This window comes from Oreochromis aureus, linkage group 8 (assembly GCF_013358895.1).
Source record: "Oreochromis aureus strain Israel breed Guangdong linkage group 8, ZZ_aureus, whole genome shotgun sequence".
NCBI lineage: Eukaryota > Metazoa > Chordata > Actinopteri > Cichliformes > Cichlidae > Oreochromis > Oreochromis aureus.
Genome location: NC_052949.1, coordinates 11701004 through 11721719, shown reverse-complemented (window position 1 = coordinate 11721719; position 20716 = coordinate 11701004). Strand labels below are relative to the sequence as shown.

General features: G+C 40.7%; 1 protein-coding gene across 1 annotated transcript in view; it reads left to right on the top strand.

Moving 5' to 3' along the window:
- Nucleotides 1–20716, top strand: part of dock1 (dedicator of cytokinesis 1) — a 190357-nt gene that overhangs the window by 15006 nt on the left and 154635 nt on the right. Inside the window, exons 2-13 of the mRNA XM_031750664.2 lie at nucleotides 7978–8061; nucleotides 8382–8422; nucleotides 8559–8614; nucleotides 9411–9507; nucleotides 10648–10796; nucleotides 11381–11516; nucleotides 13807–13964; nucleotides 14261–14342; nucleotides 14846–14981; nucleotides 16149–16221; nucleotides 18704–18783; nucleotides 20145–20270. Of these exons, the coding sequence (XP_031606524.1) occupies nucleotides 7978–8061; nucleotides 8382–8422; nucleotides 8559–8614; nucleotides 9411–9507; nucleotides 10648–10796; nucleotides 11381–11516; nucleotides 13807–13964; nucleotides 14261–14342; nucleotides 14846–14981; nucleotides 16149–16221; nucleotides 18704–18783; nucleotides 20145–20270 (1218 nt within the window). The remainder of the gene's footprint in view (nucleotides 1–7977; nucleotides 8062–8381; nucleotides 8423–8558; nucleotides 8615–9410; nucleotides 9508–10647; nucleotides 10797–11380; nucleotides 11517–13806; nucleotides 13965–14260; nucleotides 14343–14845; nucleotides 14982–16148; nucleotides 16222–18703; nucleotides 18784–20144; nucleotides 20271–20716) is intronic.

The window sequence follows — 20716 nt, the reverse complement described above, 5'->3', positions numbered from 1 at the left end:
TTACTCAGCGCCCTGTAATGAGCTGTGCTGTGCTCTTTCCCTGTTGTATTGGGAAGATGATTTTCAATTAAAGGAATAACTTGGCTCTACAGAGGCAGTGGATGCTGAGTTATCAGCCTGCGTTAGATTGCACCCCAAGGCCTATGTTGGAGCTGGGCACATGGCTGTAAGCGCTGCCAAAAGGTATTATAGCTCTTGGCATCCAAAACTGGCACAAGTGCTTTTCTCAAACTGTTCTTCTCTTCACCTTACTTCACTCTTCATGCCACAAACCCACCCACTTCCCCAGTTGTACATCGTCGTAATTTCTTACCGTGTTCTGTTTCTCCTACTACCCCCTTTTTAACACGGCATTGTTAATCTTCCTGTAGTCAGAAACGGCATCAGTATTTCCTTCTTGCCTACTGGAAGGGCCCTATCTATTGTGATACAGTAATATCTCAAGTGGCATTTCCTGTTGATTTCCAGAGGGAGTAAAAATGTGGCTCTAGCACTGAGAGAAAGACCCGGGCCTTTCCTGTTTCCCAGCTTAGCTGCTGTTGTATTCATTTCAGGTTAGTTACAACAGCGTTATCTCCTCTTTCTAACTGCTGATAAAGCCTAATGACTGCTGTATATATTTGGGCTCAAAGAAAACAAGGTGGTTTTGTTGGTATTTCACAATCCTAAGATCACTGTCTGAATTTGCCCCTAAATTAGAACCATCAGGCTTCTCTCTGAATGCCTAAACCTCTTATTAAACCCTATTAGTGAGGGACTTGAAATTAATTATCCTGTTTTCCCTGCTTTGTACGTCACTGACAAAGCTCCTCTCTCCGTCATTTGATTGTTATAAAAATGCTGTTTAGTTGATTGTCTTCTTTCTCAGTGTATGCCACTGAGAGACCGAATGCATTTCACTATCTCAGCCAAATCCCACTATATTACAGTATATTTTAATGGCATACTTAAAGGTTTCTATTTCACTTCAATGAGAATTCCTCTAATTGTCTAGTGCTTGAAATATTACTAGACTCCCTATGATAAGGCTTTAGTTATTTTTATAAGTCATATCTGCACAAGGTTTCCAGAAGGTTGCCAGTTTCAGACTAGCTGCACTTCTATCAGACTCAGAAATGTTTCTCTGCTGCTGTACTGCATGTGCTGATCGGGCCCTTCTTCCTCACACACAGCATAACAGCTATGGAGAGAAACTAGCATGACTTTAAATTACTGCAAAGGTGAAGACTGTCACGTTGCTATTACAGCACATGCTAACATGAAACGAGGGCACGTATATAAAGAAACACCATGTACATGAGTGCGCTCAGCGTTATGACTATACTGTTAATATTCACCTTTTGACTTGACGTGCATTTATTTATACACGGACTTGGTTGAGACTAAATTTGACTGAAGGAGGTCGACCAATAGAAGCGGCCTCTCAAATTAGGACTTCCTGTTTTGTTTTGTTTTTTCACTATTATTGTACTACTCAAGATAGATATCGTTGTGTATTGGAAAGGTGGTCAGACGAAGCAGATTTTTTAAAAATAACTTTTTGATTTCCTAATATTTCATAAGCTACAGTGTAACCTGTGAACATTAGTGTATTTTGCACTAGTGCAGTCGTATATATGTTTGCTTTTGGCCTTTTTTGATTCCCTTTAATGCACTCGATAGGGAGGAAATTAGAGGAAGGAGTAGATTGGTAAGTCCAAGCAACAAAGGCCGAAGGCTAGATCTGAAATGGGGGCCTTGAAGTTTACAGTTAGCACTTTAATCTTCAGGTTGCCAGAGCAACCCCTTTCCTACTGTTTTTACAAGTTGTGTACAAAACACTCATACACCCATCAATGGACATTTATGAGAGATAAATACATTCAGATTTTTTGTGTTATGCTTGAAGTGAATTTAGGAATGCTAGAAGGAGGCTTTGTTTTTGCACCATGTGTATACAAGTATGTACATGTAAACACAGTTCAGATTCCTCCCACTGCTTTTTCATTTTTCTCTAATTTTAAAAGTAGCAGTAACTTGCCAAGAAAAGTCAAAGATTGGGAAACTAGTAAACAGATGTAAATGAAGCAGGTTTCAAAAACAAAACAGTCAAGGCAATGTGCTGTGAAGATGGAAATGGAAATGCTCGAGTGTATAAATAATGAATTCTTCTAACTAAAATGTAATGAAAACATAAATGTTATTCTGTTCACACGAAAACTGCCTTTGAGCGTTTTTTACTTTTGTCATTTAAAGTTATTTGCAGATTTGGTACTAGATTGAGACTCATTTGTATGCTCTAAGTCACTACTTAGAACAACCGCTTTCTTTAGTGTGTATTAGTGTCAGCCTTGGTGAAATCAGACGGAAGAGTTGCCGCAGAAGTCCACAGGTGTTTCAGAAATGCAGTACAAAGGCCTGGTCCTTGGCCCCCTTCCCCCAGACTGGTGCTCTCCCCGTTACCTTAATAGCACATGGCAGGTCCCCGAAGAATACCTGTGATCTCTGCTGCAGCAGTGCTCGCTGCAGCCCACTGCATCTCACCACCAACTGGGCTCGTCGGGAAAACACAGCAAACACCTGCAACGGCACCTCGCTCGGATCATACTCGCCCATACTAATGACTACACAAGCTCGATGTGAAGGCATGCTTGTTTTCGGCTCCTGTCATGTCCTCCAGGACATCCTGTGCTCTGAAGATGTGTTCACAGAAACAATTTGCATGTAAGATGTTGGACACTGAGCCAGTTTCTAGTGTTTGAAATCTTGCTTTAAACTATTACTATTACACCACCATAAGACCTATTGATGTTTATGCAAATGAATGAAGATTTTCTTTTTAAATTTGGCTGTGTTTGATGCTGAATATTGTTATTGGAGGTCTGGTATGTCTCATTGTGTGCACTGAGGTGATGCATCACAGAAACTTGAGATGCATCAGCTTTATAAGGTCAGATGTATAATGTAGTCATGTAGTCTGATGCTTTTAGCTAGTAAGAGCTGTGTCATTTTACATTCAGACCACTTCAGTTAGTCTGGAATGGTCATACATATATATATCCTTCAGAGAATGTGTGTGTTTGCGTGCATGTAAAACCCCTCTCTGCTGACTCCTCCGTCTTGCCTTGGAGACCTGTAGTGCGGCAGGAGTATAATAATCATCCTCTATTCAGTCCTGCTGCCTGGAAAAGGTTATTCTTAGCCCACTGTGTGCTTATTAAAGTGCTCTTTATTCATCCCGATTGTCATGCTCAATTTCAGTGTATATTATTGTTTTCTCACAGTCCGCTTTTTTTTGTATTGACATTTGAAATTTTGCGCAATTAGCACAACCCTTTTCAGTTCAGATTTAAAAAAACAAAACCAAAAAAATCAGTATAGTGTTAGTGGTCATGCTCCCAGTGACTGACAGGTTCTACAAGTTGAATGTATTTATAGAAAATCTTTTCAATAGATAGATGTTATCACTGGTGCTGGGGTGATTGCTGTAAACATAGAGTAAGGAGATTTGTGACTGCCTTTCTGGGCCTGGGTTAGGTTTCTCCAGGTGTTCTGACAGCTTGCCTCAATCGAGAGACAAGCATGGGTTTTTGGTAATTCTAAATTGTTGATGTATGTGTGAATGCAAAGGTGCCACTTTTATCCCTATCACTGGACAGTAGCAGCACTAACACCTTCTGTTAGTGAGAGGTACACAGTCAAAAGGAAGAGGACTTAAAGGTGTGGCGCCATAAAGAGAGCCACAGTGTCCTCTTTCAGACAGTAGATGAACTGAGGCGCTGTGCTCCGGCCCAGTATGAAATCAATCATGAACTACTTATTTTAACTGTCAATTGCGTAAAGCTACTCAAGCAAAGTTCAAAAATAAAAAATACAGAGCTCGAAATGTTGATAATAGGTCCACTTTGAACATGACTAATACCGTGACGTTAGCGCTACACAGAGGTCGCATTCTTTTGTCAGAGAACACAAACTCTAGAAGAAAGGAAGTACAACCACTAGTAGGTTCCAGTGGGTTTCCAACAATGCCGTATGGAGCCCTGCCTAGTTTGTCATTGTTGCCACTCAAAACGACTTGCTGGAATGATTTGCTTCACATTCTTTGCTAATTATTTGGCTTCTCGTGCTCAAAAAGACACAGGAAGGGACTTGCCTTGAAGTTAACAGTTGACTGTTGAGAGAGAGTAACATGATAACTAAAGTCTGCTAGTTGTACAGTAATTGGTTTATCGAATCTGGATGTTATGAAGCTGAAACTTACTATAATGGAACCTGAAGGCTGTGATTTATTTCCTTTTGCACTTACTGTTTCCTGTTTGGTTGTGTTTAAGCATGAAAAACTACTATTATAGTTTTCATTTTAGTCTATTTTACACAAACTAATGGCAGTTTAACCCTAATTATGTTACACAAATTGGATAAGTTCCTGGGTCCCTTTTTATTCTGAAGTTGCACATTGACTCCAGTGCCGTATAATCCAAGCCCTTCCAGTGCTGAGAGCTGCCTTATGCTCCACACTTGTCTTTCTCTGTTGTCTGGGACTTCCTGGCTGTCTCTCTCTGTGGGCTTACAGCCCGTGGGGATTTTATTCAAAACATCAAGAGGCTCAGTCTCTTTCCACTTTTTCGTGCACTTCCTTTCCCCTCTCGTTTCAACCCCTCCTTCCTCAGCATACTGTGTTATCGTTTGAGTGTAATGGTATGTTGTGCTTTGCGTGGATTAGTGCCGGTTATTAGTGAGTCCAAAGTGTAGAATTACAATCAGTCCGAAGTTTAGATGATGCTGCTTATAATTGCGTAGAGGGCGTAGACTGCTGGCTAAGTGGAGAGTTCTGTAATCTGATTCCTCACTTGTTTCCTGTGATGATAACGTTCTCCGAGTTTGCACAGCCTTATGCACAAGGTTATGTATGGTAATGAGCCCCATCCAAATGATGCTACTGTTTATCCCGTTTCCAGAAAATCATTTGCATGGCACACTCTAGGGAGAATACGGTCCACTTCCCCATCCTCTTCGTCTTCTTCCTCTGATGGATTTTCTCTCCCTCACTGCTTCCTAATTGACATCAGATTACTCGGGTATGCAAATACAGGTTTATGAGTAATCAGAGCTGTCATTTAGCTCCCCCCCCCCATCCTCACGTGACAAGAAGCATTTTAGTTTCTCTGCTCAATTGCACCATCTTCTCTCATGTCAGAGTTTGATGGTCGTCATTCAGTCAGCATCTTCCCAGGGTGTTTGTGTTCATTTTACAATTGTACCTCTTGCCCAGTGATGATTTTGCCAACTCTCTAGACTCTAATTTGCTTGATATTAAACTTGTCTCATTGGCACTGATTATAGAGTTCTCATTTACTGATAAAATGTCATGCTTTATCGTTTTTATTGGAGCGGTTCGTGTCTTGTTTCTCCCTCTGATCACCTGGTGCTCGTGCTGAATCAGCTGGCCCTCTCGCCCAGTTTTAAACAAACATACACATGCAGCAGTTGATGGCTTTACAGACGTTTCCAGCTACTCTTAATGATAGTTTAATTGAGCGCACAGTGCATGCGGAGTGACTGGGCTACTCTGTGATGCCTCGACGCAGATTAATCCCACCTCCCTTTTTCATGTTTTGTTGCTTTCTATGCCTCTAGGTGCCTTTTGTATCTCAGTGTGGTACCATTGAATTCATTTCCTAGGGCCTTTGTTGCTCCATTGTCAGCCCATGGGTCATGTTCTGGTAGATTCAGTGGACTCGTTGGATTGTTCCGGGATGCACAAAATGCACTGTGGGTGTACATGCACATACACACAGGCCTGAATCAAATGGGTACACATGCGTTTTTATGCCCTCCAGAGGCAGTGAGGTTCTTTACTGCATATACTATAACGCTTAAGGCTGCTTGCACATGCTGAACGCCTGAATGATTTTTTTTTTTTTGTCATTTTCTCTGCCACATTACCTCAGCGTTTCTCACAAGTTTAGAGTATTAGTTGCTTCTCTGCAGATATTTTATTTGCCATGTGCTTTGTGACAAATAAATAGCTGAACAATATAATCACCAGTAACGAATATCACATCCTGACAATTAAGTGAAAAGCTGGTTTGAGTGGCAATAAAGCGGATACGGATCTCCAGCCAGCTTGGGTCCAAGACGGTGGGGTTAGAGTACCTTCCAAAGCAGGTGGAGATCCTGCTTGGAATGGTGCCACAGATCCAGCTGGTAGGGAAAACATGTGACAGAACAGGACAGGACAAGGGGATTGTTATAAAATATTCCGACTTATATTCTAGCTGACACACATTATACTGCTAATTTGTACTTTGCATAATCAAAGCTGCTTTGTAACTATGATCTGGCATAAATCACTAATTGTGTTCTTTAATGCTTTTACCTTATACAGAATTAAAAATCATTAATTGCAAATTAACTGAAAATGACCTGGACTTTCCAGAAGTATTTAAATAGCTAACTGACTGTTTTTCAACATAAAAAGAGCTAAAATGCTGTGTGATAGTTTAATGGAGTACAGTGAGCTCTTCAGACGGCAGGTAATTGAGAAAGGAAATGGTTGATTCACTTGCTCCACCATCGGCATGCTGGGAAGGCTCCAGTGCCTGCAGCGAGGGTCTATTTTAATTAAGCAGTCACTCACCTTTGGAAACCTTTGTTAAAGCACCTCGGTGTGCCTGCTCTCAGCAGGACATGCACACATGCCTATAGATGCACACAAACATGTATGTCTCCACAGCCCCTGTCAGTTTACTGTTTATTCTGTGGGGGGGGCAGGCAATTGTGCACTCTTAGACAGACAGGTGCTGGGCTTGGCTGTTTGACAGTGACATGTTGTTTACTGCTCACTGAATGAGAGAACAAGTGTCACCAGTCAGGATTTTATTGTCTTTATAATTTGACCTTGACATGTTGATGGAGCTCTGACTCTGTGTGTGTGTGTGTGTGTGTGTGTGTGTGTGTGTGTGTGTGTGTGTGTGTGTGTGTGTGTGTGTGTGTGTGTGTGTGTGTGTGTGTGTGTGTGTGTGTGTGTGTGTGTGTGTGTGTGTGTGTGTGTGTGTGTGTGTGTTGGCACTGGATTCAGTGGCTTTAGAGTTAATAGCCTGCGTTCTATTGGTTGACTTCAAGAAAAGTCCTTTAATGTCCTAATTGGGTATAAAATAGACATTAGATAGGAAGATTTACTTTTGCCAAGCTGATGTTGTTTTGTTGCCCTACAACATATGTTTTCTGTTTTCTTGGAAGCAGGACTTCAGTAGATTTGTTGGAAATTTCAAAGGATCTGTGATTTGCTTTTTGAGTGGAATATTTGTAAAATATTTCGAGACACCAGAATAGATGTTTTGTTTCTGTCTTTTTTTAATAATACACTAAAAAAAACTGTTGATCTGGGTGTTAAAATGTCCACATTCGTTCTGTTGGTCTTTGAACATTTTTTTTCTTTAAAGTTGCGTCATACAAAGCATTTCAAACTTTGGTGGTTACTTTTTTAATCATAACACATAACTGAATGATAATCGGCAGAAACTTTTCCTGTTATAAATTTGTATTATTTGACAGGTTATGTTTGTAATTTTTCAGACAATTTTGAGAGCACTGTATATTTTTCTTAACATATAAATCATCTTCTTGTTGTTTGAGAGCAATTTAAAATATATATATATATATATGTCAGGAACACCATAAAGTTTGATCATGGTGTTTTTGTCCTGTCCTGTTATTATTTACTGTCATCATTTTTGTTTTGGCATTATCCATATTTATTGGTTTGTTTTCAGTAGGTGGAAAAAAAATGTGTTGATATTACAGCGTTGAAGGTGCCAGGCCCAAGCATCACTGTGTTAGACTGTGTGGGTGGACATCCAGTATATGTGTGATGCCTCTACTACACATTGCAGTGGCACACAATTAGCGCCACAAGGGAGCCAAACACTTTATTGCCTTTTTCCTCCTGCTGTAATATCTCCTCCTCTTATATTGTCTTCTCTCGTCCTTCTCCAGCAATCTATAACTACGATGCCCGGGGAGAGGAGGAGCTGTCACTGCAGATCGGAGACACAGTGCACATACTTGAGACATATGAAGGTGAGAACAGGCTTGGTGGTGCCACGTTTAATCGGAGCTGACGCGACAACATTGGACATCGGCTTTTCTGTCAAGTTTTGGTACATTTCTAAGAATCAATTGTGTGATAATGATATTCAGTTGCTGTAAAGGCAGGCAATAGCAATCCCAGACCCATGAGTTGGTCTGCTGTTTTGCATTGTGGAAGAACTGTTATTTCCTTCTTTAGTGTCATCCTTTATTTAAACAAAAGAATGTTTAGTGGAGCAAACTGTGATTTGTTTTAGGAAGGTTTTTTTTTCTCCTTGTGTAACATGGTTTGTAACTGTTCTCCTTATTAGACTGGTACAGAGGCTATAGGCTGAGGAGAAAATCCAAAAAGGTGAGCAAAAAACAACATTTTAAACACTTAAATTTGCTACTTACACATTTGAACTTTACAACTTCAGTTTTTCAGTTCTTCAAATGCTCTTTCGGCTTTTACACTTACGTTTCTTTTCGATCTCTTTCTCTTCCAGGGCATATTTCCCGCTTGCTATATACACCTGAAAGAGGCCACGGTCGAGGGCAGCGGGTCAGTACTGCTAATTCAAATTTCTGATTACTTCTTTATTATATTATATTTATCAGGAGCAACAAACAGTGCTAAAGACAGCACCAGAGATCAAACAGGAAGCAAGTATATAACAAGTTTCTCCTCCCACTTTTAGTTGATAGATCTGCTGAGAAAATTAGGGACTAGATAAAGTGCAAGTTGTTTGTAGACACCCTCGGAGGTTGTTTCAGTGGAAAGGTCTGCGCTTGATGTGATGTGACATGTGTGTTCGCTTTGGCGCAACTTGTGGCACTGTTTTTGTTTTGGTCTGTCTTCTTTGATTTCACCAGCACGACACGAAGATGAAACCCAAACTTCAGAATCTTTGAATTAAATTGAGACTCTTTAGGCGCTGATATTTTTTAATAGTTGGATTTTACTAATATCGTATAAGGAACATGTATGTGGCGATTACGCTCAACGCTGAAAACTCTTCTTCTCACACAACTTGTCCGTTCATGCATCTTATACCTATGTTATACTTTGTGCGTCCTTGACTATTTGATGGTCTACTTGGGTCCAAGTGATGACGTGACCATGTGGATTTATCCACCTGTTACAGCTGCTACAATACAGCTAACTGTGCACCTGTCTTCCAAGAGAACTCCAAGCAGAATAGAGTAATATAACAAGAATACCTACTTGTCCATGCTATCTGCAGCTCTCTTTGTGTGTAAGGGAGTATAATCCTGGCCTTAATGTGGAGAGGAAAGGGCAGACAGGACAGAGTCACTGTAAAAAAATAAATAAATCAAATCATTCTTTGTCACTGCAGGCAAAAGGAGACAGTCATTCCCACTGAGCTGCCCTTGGTTCAAGAGGTTACCACAACACTGCGGGAGTGGGCTACAATATGGAGGGACTTATATGTGGTAAGCCACTGTTTTTGTTTTTTTGTTTATTTCTATTTCACCAAATGTTTTTGTCTTATTTTCATGTTTATTGGTAAATACAAAATACAAAAAAAGTCTATTATTTTATGCTGACTCAGTGGCTTTCACAGATTTCTGCTTGTAACCAGCTTACCTGCACTCTCTTGTATCTATAGAAATAAAAGAAAATGGGTAAGAGAAAAACATAAAAGTATAACACTATAAAAGAAAAATGGAGCCACTGTGCCGTCACCTATTGGTTAGCAAAGCCCCGTTATGAAGCCATAAACGCAGCAGTTTGCTTGGTACCAATAAATCCCCAGCCACACAGACCTAGAGACCAGTAGGTGACCCCCTGTCAAGCACACTAAGAAAAAAAAAGTGTATTTCCCCAACACCAACCCCCTAGCAAATTGCACTTAGAATTTCGTCATTTAGCAGTCGCGGTAGGTCACAAGAACTTTGTGTGGTTGCCAGGGAAACATTCAGCAGTCTCTGGGCCGGTGTGACGAGGGCTTAATCTTGCTATTTTAAAACTGGACATGACGACTGAGGTGTGCATTTAACTGAAAAATTGAGGGATGAGGGATGCTGAGCGCTCAGATGCTAGCAACTTATCACACGGTGAAGCATTAAACGGTATTGTGTTCCTAGGCACTAGTGGGGGCTATAACTTATAGGGTGATGTGTTGTTGTATATTCAACATGAATTTAAACCGATTCAGTCTATAAACTAATCTTGAAACTGTTTACTAGGGCAATAGACAGGGCAGGGCTATTCTTCTACAGACTATAAAATCGGTGTTGTTTTACAACCATGGGCGTCGCCCTCTAGTGGTCATTACGTTTGCTTCACTTTTTATGCCTGGAAGCTACATCCATCTTATATATACAGTCTTTATATGACTTCTTTAATAAACAAAAGTTACATTTAAACTAAAATAAGTATATCAAAAGTGTAGAGACACTTTCAACAAACATTGCGGATACACAATTAAGTGTTCATCTTCCCTGCCCTGGCTGGTGCTTATCACCACATTATAACCGAAAACTGGTGTGCAAGTTTCTACTAGAGTTCAAACTTTTTTTCTTAACTTTTCCTAATGTGTCTAAGCTGTACATTGTTGTTCTGCCTAACAGGGAGACAAGCGTGAGATGTTCAACTGTGTCCGTGACATGATCTACGACCTCATCGAATGGCGTTCACAGATTCTGTCCGGCACCCTCCCACAGGACGAGCTGAGTGAGCTCAAACAGAAAGTCACCTCCAAGATAGACTATGGCAACAAGTGAGTCTTTAGCTGTGAGAGTGTTTTATACTTTTCCTTCTCTCCCTAGGGCTTATATCACTTTATCCCCAAATCTATGCGGAAAAACAAGTCTTGTTGGAAGAGGTCAGCAGTGTCAGTCAATAGAAAATGACAGGTCATCACTTAGCTTGAGAAGAAACTGATGGGATTTAGCTTCAGGAAACTGCACTGTATTCCATCATGAAATGACAGCTCTTACACTATCTGCAGTGGGCCTAGAAAATCAGTTGGAAATGAAAATCGTGAAGCTCTTTTCTGCTCCTGTGATGAAATTTTGAACCTTTGGCCAGGTAGAGAAATGAATTTTCCCTCAGAAGTAGTGATCAGCTGATGAAATGCGGCACTGAGTATATGTAGACAACGTGTTGTCTTTTCTGGCTTCCCTGCATAGCAGAAAGAAAACAGTGGAGCTGAGGTTATGAATATGAGGTAGAATTTGGGCAGGAAATAAGGCGACAGGGGTACATGCTTAGAAATAAAAATGTGTTGTTTCCTTTCTGACAAATGCACACTGTCTTGGTGGGTCTGAGTGCTTGTTAACTCTCACCTGTTTTTTATGCAAGGTACCTGGATCTTGATCTGGTGGTCAGAGACAAAGATGGTAACATACTGGACCCAGAGCTCACCAGCACCATCAGCCTGTTCAGGGCACATGAGGCAGCTTCCAAACAAATTGAGGACCGGATCCAAGAGGAGAAGGTAAACAGACAAACTCAGTAGAGGGAAAAACTGAATATATTACTGTTATTTGTTTGTTGGAAAGACATTTGATTTGCAAGTTTTTGGATTCTGAAATTTAGTGTTGCCAACTTTGTGACTTTTCATAAACCAGCAGCAGCTATTTTTTTTAAGTGGCTAGCAAATATAAAAAATCCAGGGAGTTTTTAAAACAATAAACACTTTTGTTGGTATGCAGTTTAGCTGTCCCACTTCAGGTATCTATGTTCTTCAGTCTGCTCTGTTCAGTGATTGGCTGTGAGCAGCTACAACAATGAATATTTGCACATGCATCATGTTGCCCTTATGGTTTGGTACTCACACAGAGGCTGTGCAGCACACTGTGTGACAGAATAAGTAAGTGAGTAAGAGATCTTGTCATTTCTGCATTTCTCTCTAAGTGAACAACTGTAGCAGAAATCAAAGCACAGCACCAGTATCTCTACTTAAGTCTTATTTAGGCCCCCCTAATGATTATTATTGTTCTTGTTCAGCACTACTGAACCTCCAAGGCCCAGAATATGGTATTTGGGACAGCTCTATTATCCAGATACTATATTAAAGCTTAGCAAATACCCATTAGTGCACAGTGTGAATGAACACAGATCACATCATGATCTTGTTCCTTCTGCGTCATCGAATCTCAGCTGGTCAATGACGCACGATTATAGTGTTTGCATTAAAAAAGAAATAAAAACAAGAAGGGTAATCACAGATTTCCACAGTAAGGACATCTGACAAAATTTGTTTGGTTTTCTGTGCAGTTTGTGCACAGCTGTTTCAATCTTTGTTTTTATTACTTACTTTTTTATATGACTGTAAAAGATAATGAGCTGGTCTTCTGCAATAATTTCTGCCAGTCTTCATCCAAAATAATATCTGTAAATTTAGCCACGAAATGGCTAGGATTAGTGGTGATGTGACTTTAGCTTGCAGGGTACACCCTTTTGGTCCAGTCTCAACTACTAGATTATCTTTACTGATTCAGTTAGCAGTAGTTTTTCTGTGCTACAGACCAGCGGTCCCCAACCCCCAGGCGTGAGTCGTTTGGTACTGGGCCGCGAGAGTTGAGGCTCGGGTATGAAATTTATCGTTTTTAGGGTTATTATCGTTAACACGGTTCCCCTGGGTTTTTTTTTCCTGTGTTGTAGTTGTGCGTCTTATTTTGAAAGAAATATTTCCGCGTTACCATAGCGACCAGAGAGCAATAAGGAGCAGAGAGGAAGATGTTACTCTCAATGTTGCTGGTGAATTTCAGGAGGACACTGCTAATGAAGTTACAAAATTGCACACTGAATTTGTGTTTATTATTGTATTTACAAAATACCACATTTTTTGCCTTGATCATATCATTTTATTTTGTTGTATTTATCCGCAACACCTTAAAGGCCGGTCTGTGAAAATATTGTCTGACATTAAAGACGGTCCGCTGCTATAGACTGTTCACCTGTTCAGTTGATGACAAATTACAGCGACATTCCCTGTGCTTTGTGTTTATTGCTAAAGTGTGCGTGTGTGTGTGATGATAGCATGATAAAATGCTAAACTAAAGGGGTTAACATGCTAAACACATCAGCCATTGGTATGATAACACTGTCTCTGCCTCTTTTTAAGCCATCTGTACTGATGCACATCTATACAGATTGTTTTACTGTTCCGTTTTCCAAAAAGATGACCTAAACCACTTTGATTCAATCTGCGATGGGGTTTTGGCATTTGAACAACTTTGGATTAAAAGTAGGACAAATGGAGCCATTCCTGGTACACTTAAATGCTTGATTTCTTCTTTAGAAAGTCAGGAGCTGTGCCAGATTCCCAATCAGTGGTGTATACACCTGAATGTCAGTTTGCAGTATGTAGGGAGTGCCAGCCACTAAGTGCCCTGCAGTTATGTGGTCTCATCGTACGTGACCTTTCCTTCGAAGGTCTTTAATGCATATGGATGGCCAATAAGAAAGTGTCCAGGTCAACACGATGAATATTAATGATGTGACCGCAGCATATTTTTGAAGGACGCTAGGGAATAGGTTCTTTTACTGTATATATATGCAGTCCTGGAGATCAAATGTAAAGGCCTTTTTATTCAGTGTGAAAGATATTAGGAGCTTTTTAACTTGTTAGATTTTTTTTTTTTTTTGTGAAAAAAACAAACCACAGTGGCTAGTGTTAATCCAATGTACAGCTGGCATCAGCACTGTTTCTCTCTAAATACACTGCTGCGTATGAACAACGTATGATACTGCTGATTCTCCTCTGTTTCCCTGTTTCTCAGTCTCAGAAGCAGAATATTGATCTGACGAGGCAAGCAAAGTTCGCTTCCACGCCAGCTTTCGCCCTCTTTGTGACTCTGAAGAATGTGGTGTGTAAGATTGGCGAAGATGCAGAGGTGCTCATGTCGCTTTACGACCCAGTGGAGTCCAAGTTCATCAGGTAAACCCTTTCATTCATTCACGCTCTCACCGCATACACACATATGCGGCCCAGGGATTTGCTGTTGTTTCAGGATTGTGACAGCAAATTATTGTGTTGAGCTGCTCAGCTGAGGAGTGTTACATATGCCTCCAGCATTAGTCAGGCAGACTAATGTCTGGATTAACATTCAAGGTTCTGTAGCTCTGAAAGAAACTGATGTTAATGCTGTTAATCTCAGTGTCTGAATTCACTGTATTGTTTTTGTTTCACCTGTGAACATCATGCTCCTCCCCCCTGACATCTCTCCCTTACAGTGAAAACTACCTGGTAAAATGGTCAAGCTCTGGCCTAGTAAAAGACATCGACCAGCTTCATAATCTGCGGGCAGTCTTCACAGTGAGTGTTCGGATGTGTAAATGCATGTGATTATAGTGTGCGCACACTCGCCTGTAGTTCACTGTTTATTCAGCCATGTTACGAAGCATGTGGGAGCCTGTTTGCAGAGCCTGTATTTGTTAAGCTCTCTCAGAAAGAGCCCAGCTTTCTGTATTTATTTACTAAGACCTCTATCTGATGGACGCCCAAGGGCAGAAGGGTCAGTGTGAGCCCACTGGGAAGACTTTCCAAGGTTTGGAAAAATGAATCTGTGGACACAGTCACATATGTTGCTGAAGCAATTTGCGGTAAAATGTTTGACTTTTACGTAAACTCATTTTCACCACAAAAAGTGCTATTAATCGATCAGATAAAGGCTGTTGTCAGATGGGGCTTTAAATCCAATTGTGTTTTCCAAAGGATTTTCATCCCTGTATTGTACAATCTGATTGAAGCAGCCTGGGATTTGTAGTGACTCTAAGGCGCTTTGTTACAACTTTTTTTCCTTTCTTTACACTCTTCAGGACTTGGGTAGTGAAGATCTGAAGAGAGAAAAGATCAGCTTTGTGTGTCAGATTGTAAGAGTTGGACGGATGGAGCTACGAGACAACAACACCAAGAAGCTGACGTCAGGTCTGAGAAGACCCTTTGGAGTGGCAGGTACAGATGACAGCATGGAGACGTCATGATAACCTTTTGTTCCAAAGAGGTGGAATAAGTTGCTCTGTTATAGAGCCCCGGCTTTGCTTGAATATCATAATGTGTACCAGTTCTTGTTTTGCATTGTGGTTAAAGTAAGTATTGTGCCTTACGTGGGTGAGTAAATATATTTGGGTAAAATTGAGAGATTTCCAGCTAAATGAAAGGGGGGAAAAAAAGTTTTGATTTATTGCCTGTTGGCAAGCTGCCAGGCGTATCGTAAACTAATTAGATTGCCATTTTGCCCACAGTTATCCAACAGAGAAAATTACGCCCCTCTCTCGGTGTCTTTTTTTTCTTTTTCCAGTGCCACTTGAGGGGAAGGTAAATGACAGCCTGATTTATGATGGCCTATCTTTAGACATCATCATTATTGCCGCTGTACACAGCGTGATGGAAAGCTTTTTGAGATTTGCTCTTTTTTTAGGCACAATTATAAAGGATCTTTTTTTGTGCTGACTCTCACACAGCGAAGGTGACCTGCTGTAAACTTTGGCGTCGGTGTCATTTTTATTTTTGTGTTATCTTTAGTTGCAACCTAACTAGTCTGTCCAACAGACAGACTTGAGAATGCATTTCCTGTTTCGTCGGCGAGCTCTGCTGTCAGGTTTTTCCGACTCAAATGCCTGCATTTAAACACGCACACAAAGCAAACTGGAAAAAAATAAATAAATCATGTGTCTTGTTGTAAAGAAGGACTCATAATTCTAGCATCTAACATAATTCTGTTTAATATTACACCATGAGGCTGCTACCTGCATCCTTGCGGTGGTATCTTATTGACATAGTGTGATAACTCCACTCAAAGCCATATGCTATGTCACCTTATGATCTTCCTGTTCACTTTGCTGTAACCGCTATTTAAAGAAACTTCATTTCATATTTAATCATTGTTTGTTTTAAGCTTCAAAAGGCTTTTGCACATCGTGACCACTGCTCAGATTTTCCCCTCACAGCTCAGCCTCTGACTTAATTAGTGCTCATCAAAGAAAATCCCAACATTGGCTGAGACAGCTTTTACCCCCTGATGTGGCCCACCATGCAGTTATCTGGATCTCTTTCATAGCCATGCTACACTCTGCAGGCCTTGAGAATGTTTTAACCCCCACCTCTCTCCTTTTTCCACAGTAATGGATGTCACTGACATCATAACAGGCAAAATGGACGACGAGGATAAGCAGCACTTTATCCCATTTCAGCCGTAAGTGCATTGTGCAGAAGCACAAAATAAATCACATTTAACATGGAGTTCCTTTAAGTTTTGGATAAACTTGCAAAAAAACAAAAGAAAAGAAGCAAGACTGATACATTTTATGGCTTAAAATTTCATTTCAATTTCTGATATACAGTGTATACCATTATTTTAGGTATACACTGTATATCAGAAAAGGTAGTGTCGTTTTTCTTTCTACAAGTTTTGTCTCCTTGACACCAGATTAGAAGGGGTTTTAAGACTAACACTCCCCTATTCCCCACTGACTCAATTAAGAGAATCTCATTAACTGCTACCATTTTTGTAGGATAGTGTAAAGAGGCAGAGCAACCTTTTTTTCTTAACGTGATTTCCTGCATAATTGAAATGCCTCACATTCAGGCAGTTTAGCTTGCTGATCACCTCACTTAATGGGCTTATCTGTGAGCATAAATCATGGAAATTAGAGGAGGTTTTACAAGGAGTTATTTATGTCCAAGTGTGAATATTTGCCATTCAAAAACAGAGCAAGTTTTGAAACAGAAGCTTAATAATGTGTTCTCAAGGAAGCGAGGGAGCCGTTTAGAAAACGTGACACAGTGGTGTGATTTGGCTTGAAATGACATGAAATGACAGCTCTTGTGAGATTTTCTCTGTTTTAGATTAATGATGTTAGCCAACCAACTCCCTAATTTAAAGGCAATTTCTTGGGCTCCAGAAGGTCCATGCAGTGACTGGCCACTTTATTAGTTACACCTTCCCAGTATCAGTTTAGACTCCCTTTTGCCTCATTCTTAGTTGCATAGGTTCATCAAGGTGCTGGAAAAGCTCAAAATTTGCATGATAGCATTACAGTTTCTGTAGCTTTGTCAGCTACACATCCATGATGCAAATCTCCTGTTCCACCACATACCAGAAGTGCTCAACTGGATTGAGATCTGGTAACCGTGGAGGCCAAGAAGTACAATTAACTTGTTATTTTCAAGTCATTTAAGCTTTGGGGCGTGGCTCGTTGTCTTGTGGGAACAGCCATCAGAAGATGAGTACACTGTGGTCATAAATGGATGGAGATGGTCAGCTACAGTACTTGGCTGTGGTGTTTCAGTGGTGCTCAGTTAGCACTAAGGAGCCCAAAGTGTCCCAAGAACTTGAAACTTTGATACGAGGCAAGATGGATCCATGTTTTCATGTTGTTTACACTAAATTCTGACACTGCCCTCTGGGTGTTGCAGCAGAAATTAAGACTCATCAGATGAGGCAGCGTGTCCAATCTTCTGTTTCTGAAGCAGCTTCTGAAATGCTCAGACCAGCCTATCTGGCAGCAACAACCGTGCTGTGTTCAAAGTCTCTTAAATCGTCTTTCTTCCCCGTTCTGATGGTCATATTGAATTTCAGGAGGTCGTCTCGACCATTTTCTACATGGTTAAATGCACTAAGTTCCTGCCATGTGTTTGTCTGATTAGATATTTGTATGAACAAGCAGTGGTGTAACTAATCAAGTGGCCACTCAGTTTTGACATTTTGAAGGTTAAGTGATCAGTGTATCTAAAGATAACATAATTTTAGAAATGCAAATTTAAGTAAAAGTCTGTCTTGTGGTGGTTGTTGTACAATGTTTGAGTGAATTCAGTGTCTGAATGTGCAAATCTTTGTTGTTGCTTATTCATCTTCCTTGCTTGGATTGATTTTGGGTTTAAGATGGGAGACACTGAAAACAGTGCGAGAGGCAGAGATTCTTTATTGCTTCCTCCGTGCATCACTACAGTCGTCTTCTCCATGCTCATCTCCTTCTGCTTGTTAAGAAGCCTCTACACAGCAGACATCTTTGCCCACAACACACTTTCCTCTGACAGCTGCCACACATGTGGTGCTTCCCAGATCACATCTGCTACTGTTTATGCTCTGTGCATCAGCTGTTTCAATGAATTTGTTGCCCTACGGAGTACAAAACATGTTATACTTGGTACTTATATTTTAGTGTTTTTCTGATGCTAAGCAGAGTTTGTTTCTGAGATTGGATTTTTTCTGGGTTATTTTAGTGGGGGGGGGGATCTTTAAAAATAAAAGGGAAAAAACCCAACCAAGATCAAACTTGGGAAAGTCAGCATTCACGCTGATACTCTGATACTGTTGCTCTATGGATACTGACTGGACTTAATTTCCTAAATGATCATTTTTCTTTGTGTTTCTTTCATGACCCATCCTGGCTCGCTGTTAACTGCTAACAAGTGGCTTTGTGTCTGTCATGGTATTCGCATCACTCTTCGGTGTGTCTCTCTTTTCTCTCTGTCTGTCCCTCATCCCACTCCCCTTCTTACAACCATCACTTTATGGCTCTTCCTGCCCCACTCCTCCACCTTCTCCTCTTCCTCCTCCTGTTTCTGCCACCTCTCCTTCTCCGTGGTGTTTGCCTGGTGTGTACGTACTGCAGGCTAGCGTTGGATGACGCCATTCGCCACAAGCAGCTGAACATCTCCCGTTTTTCACCCAGGGTGGCAGGGGAGAATGACTTCCTCCAGACAGTCATCAACAAAGTTATCACCGCCAAAGAGGTCAATCACAAGGGCCAAGGTACAGTGCAACAGTTCTGATAGAGGAACCGAGGCCAAGGAAGAAACTCGCCTCACTACATCGGGCGTTTGTACACTTTGTACAGGCAACGGAAATTCTTAAACTGTTATAAAATTATTATGTCTTTCTTTTATCTTCTTCTTTCATTTGGGTTTCATTTAGTCAAGAATTTTTCTTTTAATTCAAAACATCAGAAAAAAGCCCAGTTTTCTGTCAAATTGTCCTTGGCATCGTCACCTCACGTGAACCAGGAGAAAAAAGTCTCCAATATATTTTATCTTTTGATTAAATCAGATGCTGCTAAAAAGCTTTTTTTGAAGTAGTTGCAAGTCTTATTGTTTATTTTAGATCTTTTTTTGTACAAGGTACTATTAACCCCAACATACTTGCAAGGCAGTAAAACTGTTCCACTTGCTAATGAAAAACATAATTTACTCTTAGCGCTCACACCATAAGTTACTGCTCACACTATAAATAGTCGGCCTCATCACCAGGACTACAGTATCCAAGCGATCCAGCTGTTAATTAAGCTGTTGAGACTTTTGCGAAGACTAGCGCTTATCAAGGACTTGACATCTGTGCTGAGAAGAACAACCTTCACCATCTGAGGGATTTGTGCTGCTGAGGAGGGGAAATAACATGACAGTTTCCATGGTGTTGTCACGCCCAATGAAGACGTACTTGGATAAATGTCAGGTCTGCCCTGACCCTCACTGGGAAGAACAGTGGAGTACTCGCAGCAGCTGTTTCGGTCATGTTCGCATATCAAAAGACTTCCAGCTAACCTAGTGAGGGATTTGTCACTCATAGCAATATGGGGCCCATAAAGTGTAAGTGAATAAAGCCTCTAAGGTTGACAAGAACCACTCATTCTGGTGGCCTGTGAACAAGTGCACTACAGACTGCTTTAATTTGATCCATTCGGTCATTTCTTCTTCAAAGCTGTGACTCCGTGGGGCTTTTTTTTCCCCCCTAGAGAATATTAAGAGTGAGTGAAGCCACCTTTAAATGTGCTTACAGAGCTGAAACTGGCTTGCCATGCGTCTTGGAAAAAGAGCCAAGGATTTCTCCCAACCAGAGGAAAGTCAGAGCAGCTTGTTAAAAAAAAAAAAAGACACTGTACAAACAGATCAAACAGTAAAATAATATAGACTATAACTAGTTCAGAGATTTTCTCTCTAATACAATAAAACAGTACTTGTGTTGTAGCTTTTAGCCACAGCAGCTTACCACACCCAACTTTGAACCAAGCAAAACACACAATCTCTTTCCCTAGAGTTGATTCATGCCTCTTTACCTGTCTCCTCATGACATACTGCTTTACTTGATGCCTCACTTCCTTTTCTTGTTTCCATTACCAGGCCTGTGGGTCACTCTGAAGCTGCTTCCTGGAGACATCCATCAGATAAGAAAGGATTTCCCTCACCTTGTGGACCGATCGACAGCCGTGGCTCGCAAGATGGGCTTTCCTGAGATAATTATGCCAGGTTTTAAAAGGCTTCCCCTTTGCTGCCTGCCTCAGAAAGTTCCCTGGCAAAATGGCTGAATGCTTTCTTAACCCTGTTACAGAAAAAAGTCAGGATTCAGTGTAAAATTTAAATAAAAACAGACGGAAATGATTTGAAAATGATTGAAACCCCATATTTAACTGAGAAGCTAGACAATATTTAATAGAAACTTTTGGATGAGGGCAGGTGTATGACTGTCTGGCATCACCTCTGATATTCTTTTTGCTAAACACCCTTAAAGCATTTTTAAGACTGCCTACACATTTCATATTAGAGCAACATTCTTCCTTGATGTAAGATTCAAAGCGACTCAGTCTGAAGCCTCCTTTGTTGTATTTTTCATTTCACAGTTCTTCAAATGTTCTCAGTTGGTGACAGGCCTGGACTGCAACCCGGTGTCTCAGACAAGCTGTGATATACTGTGC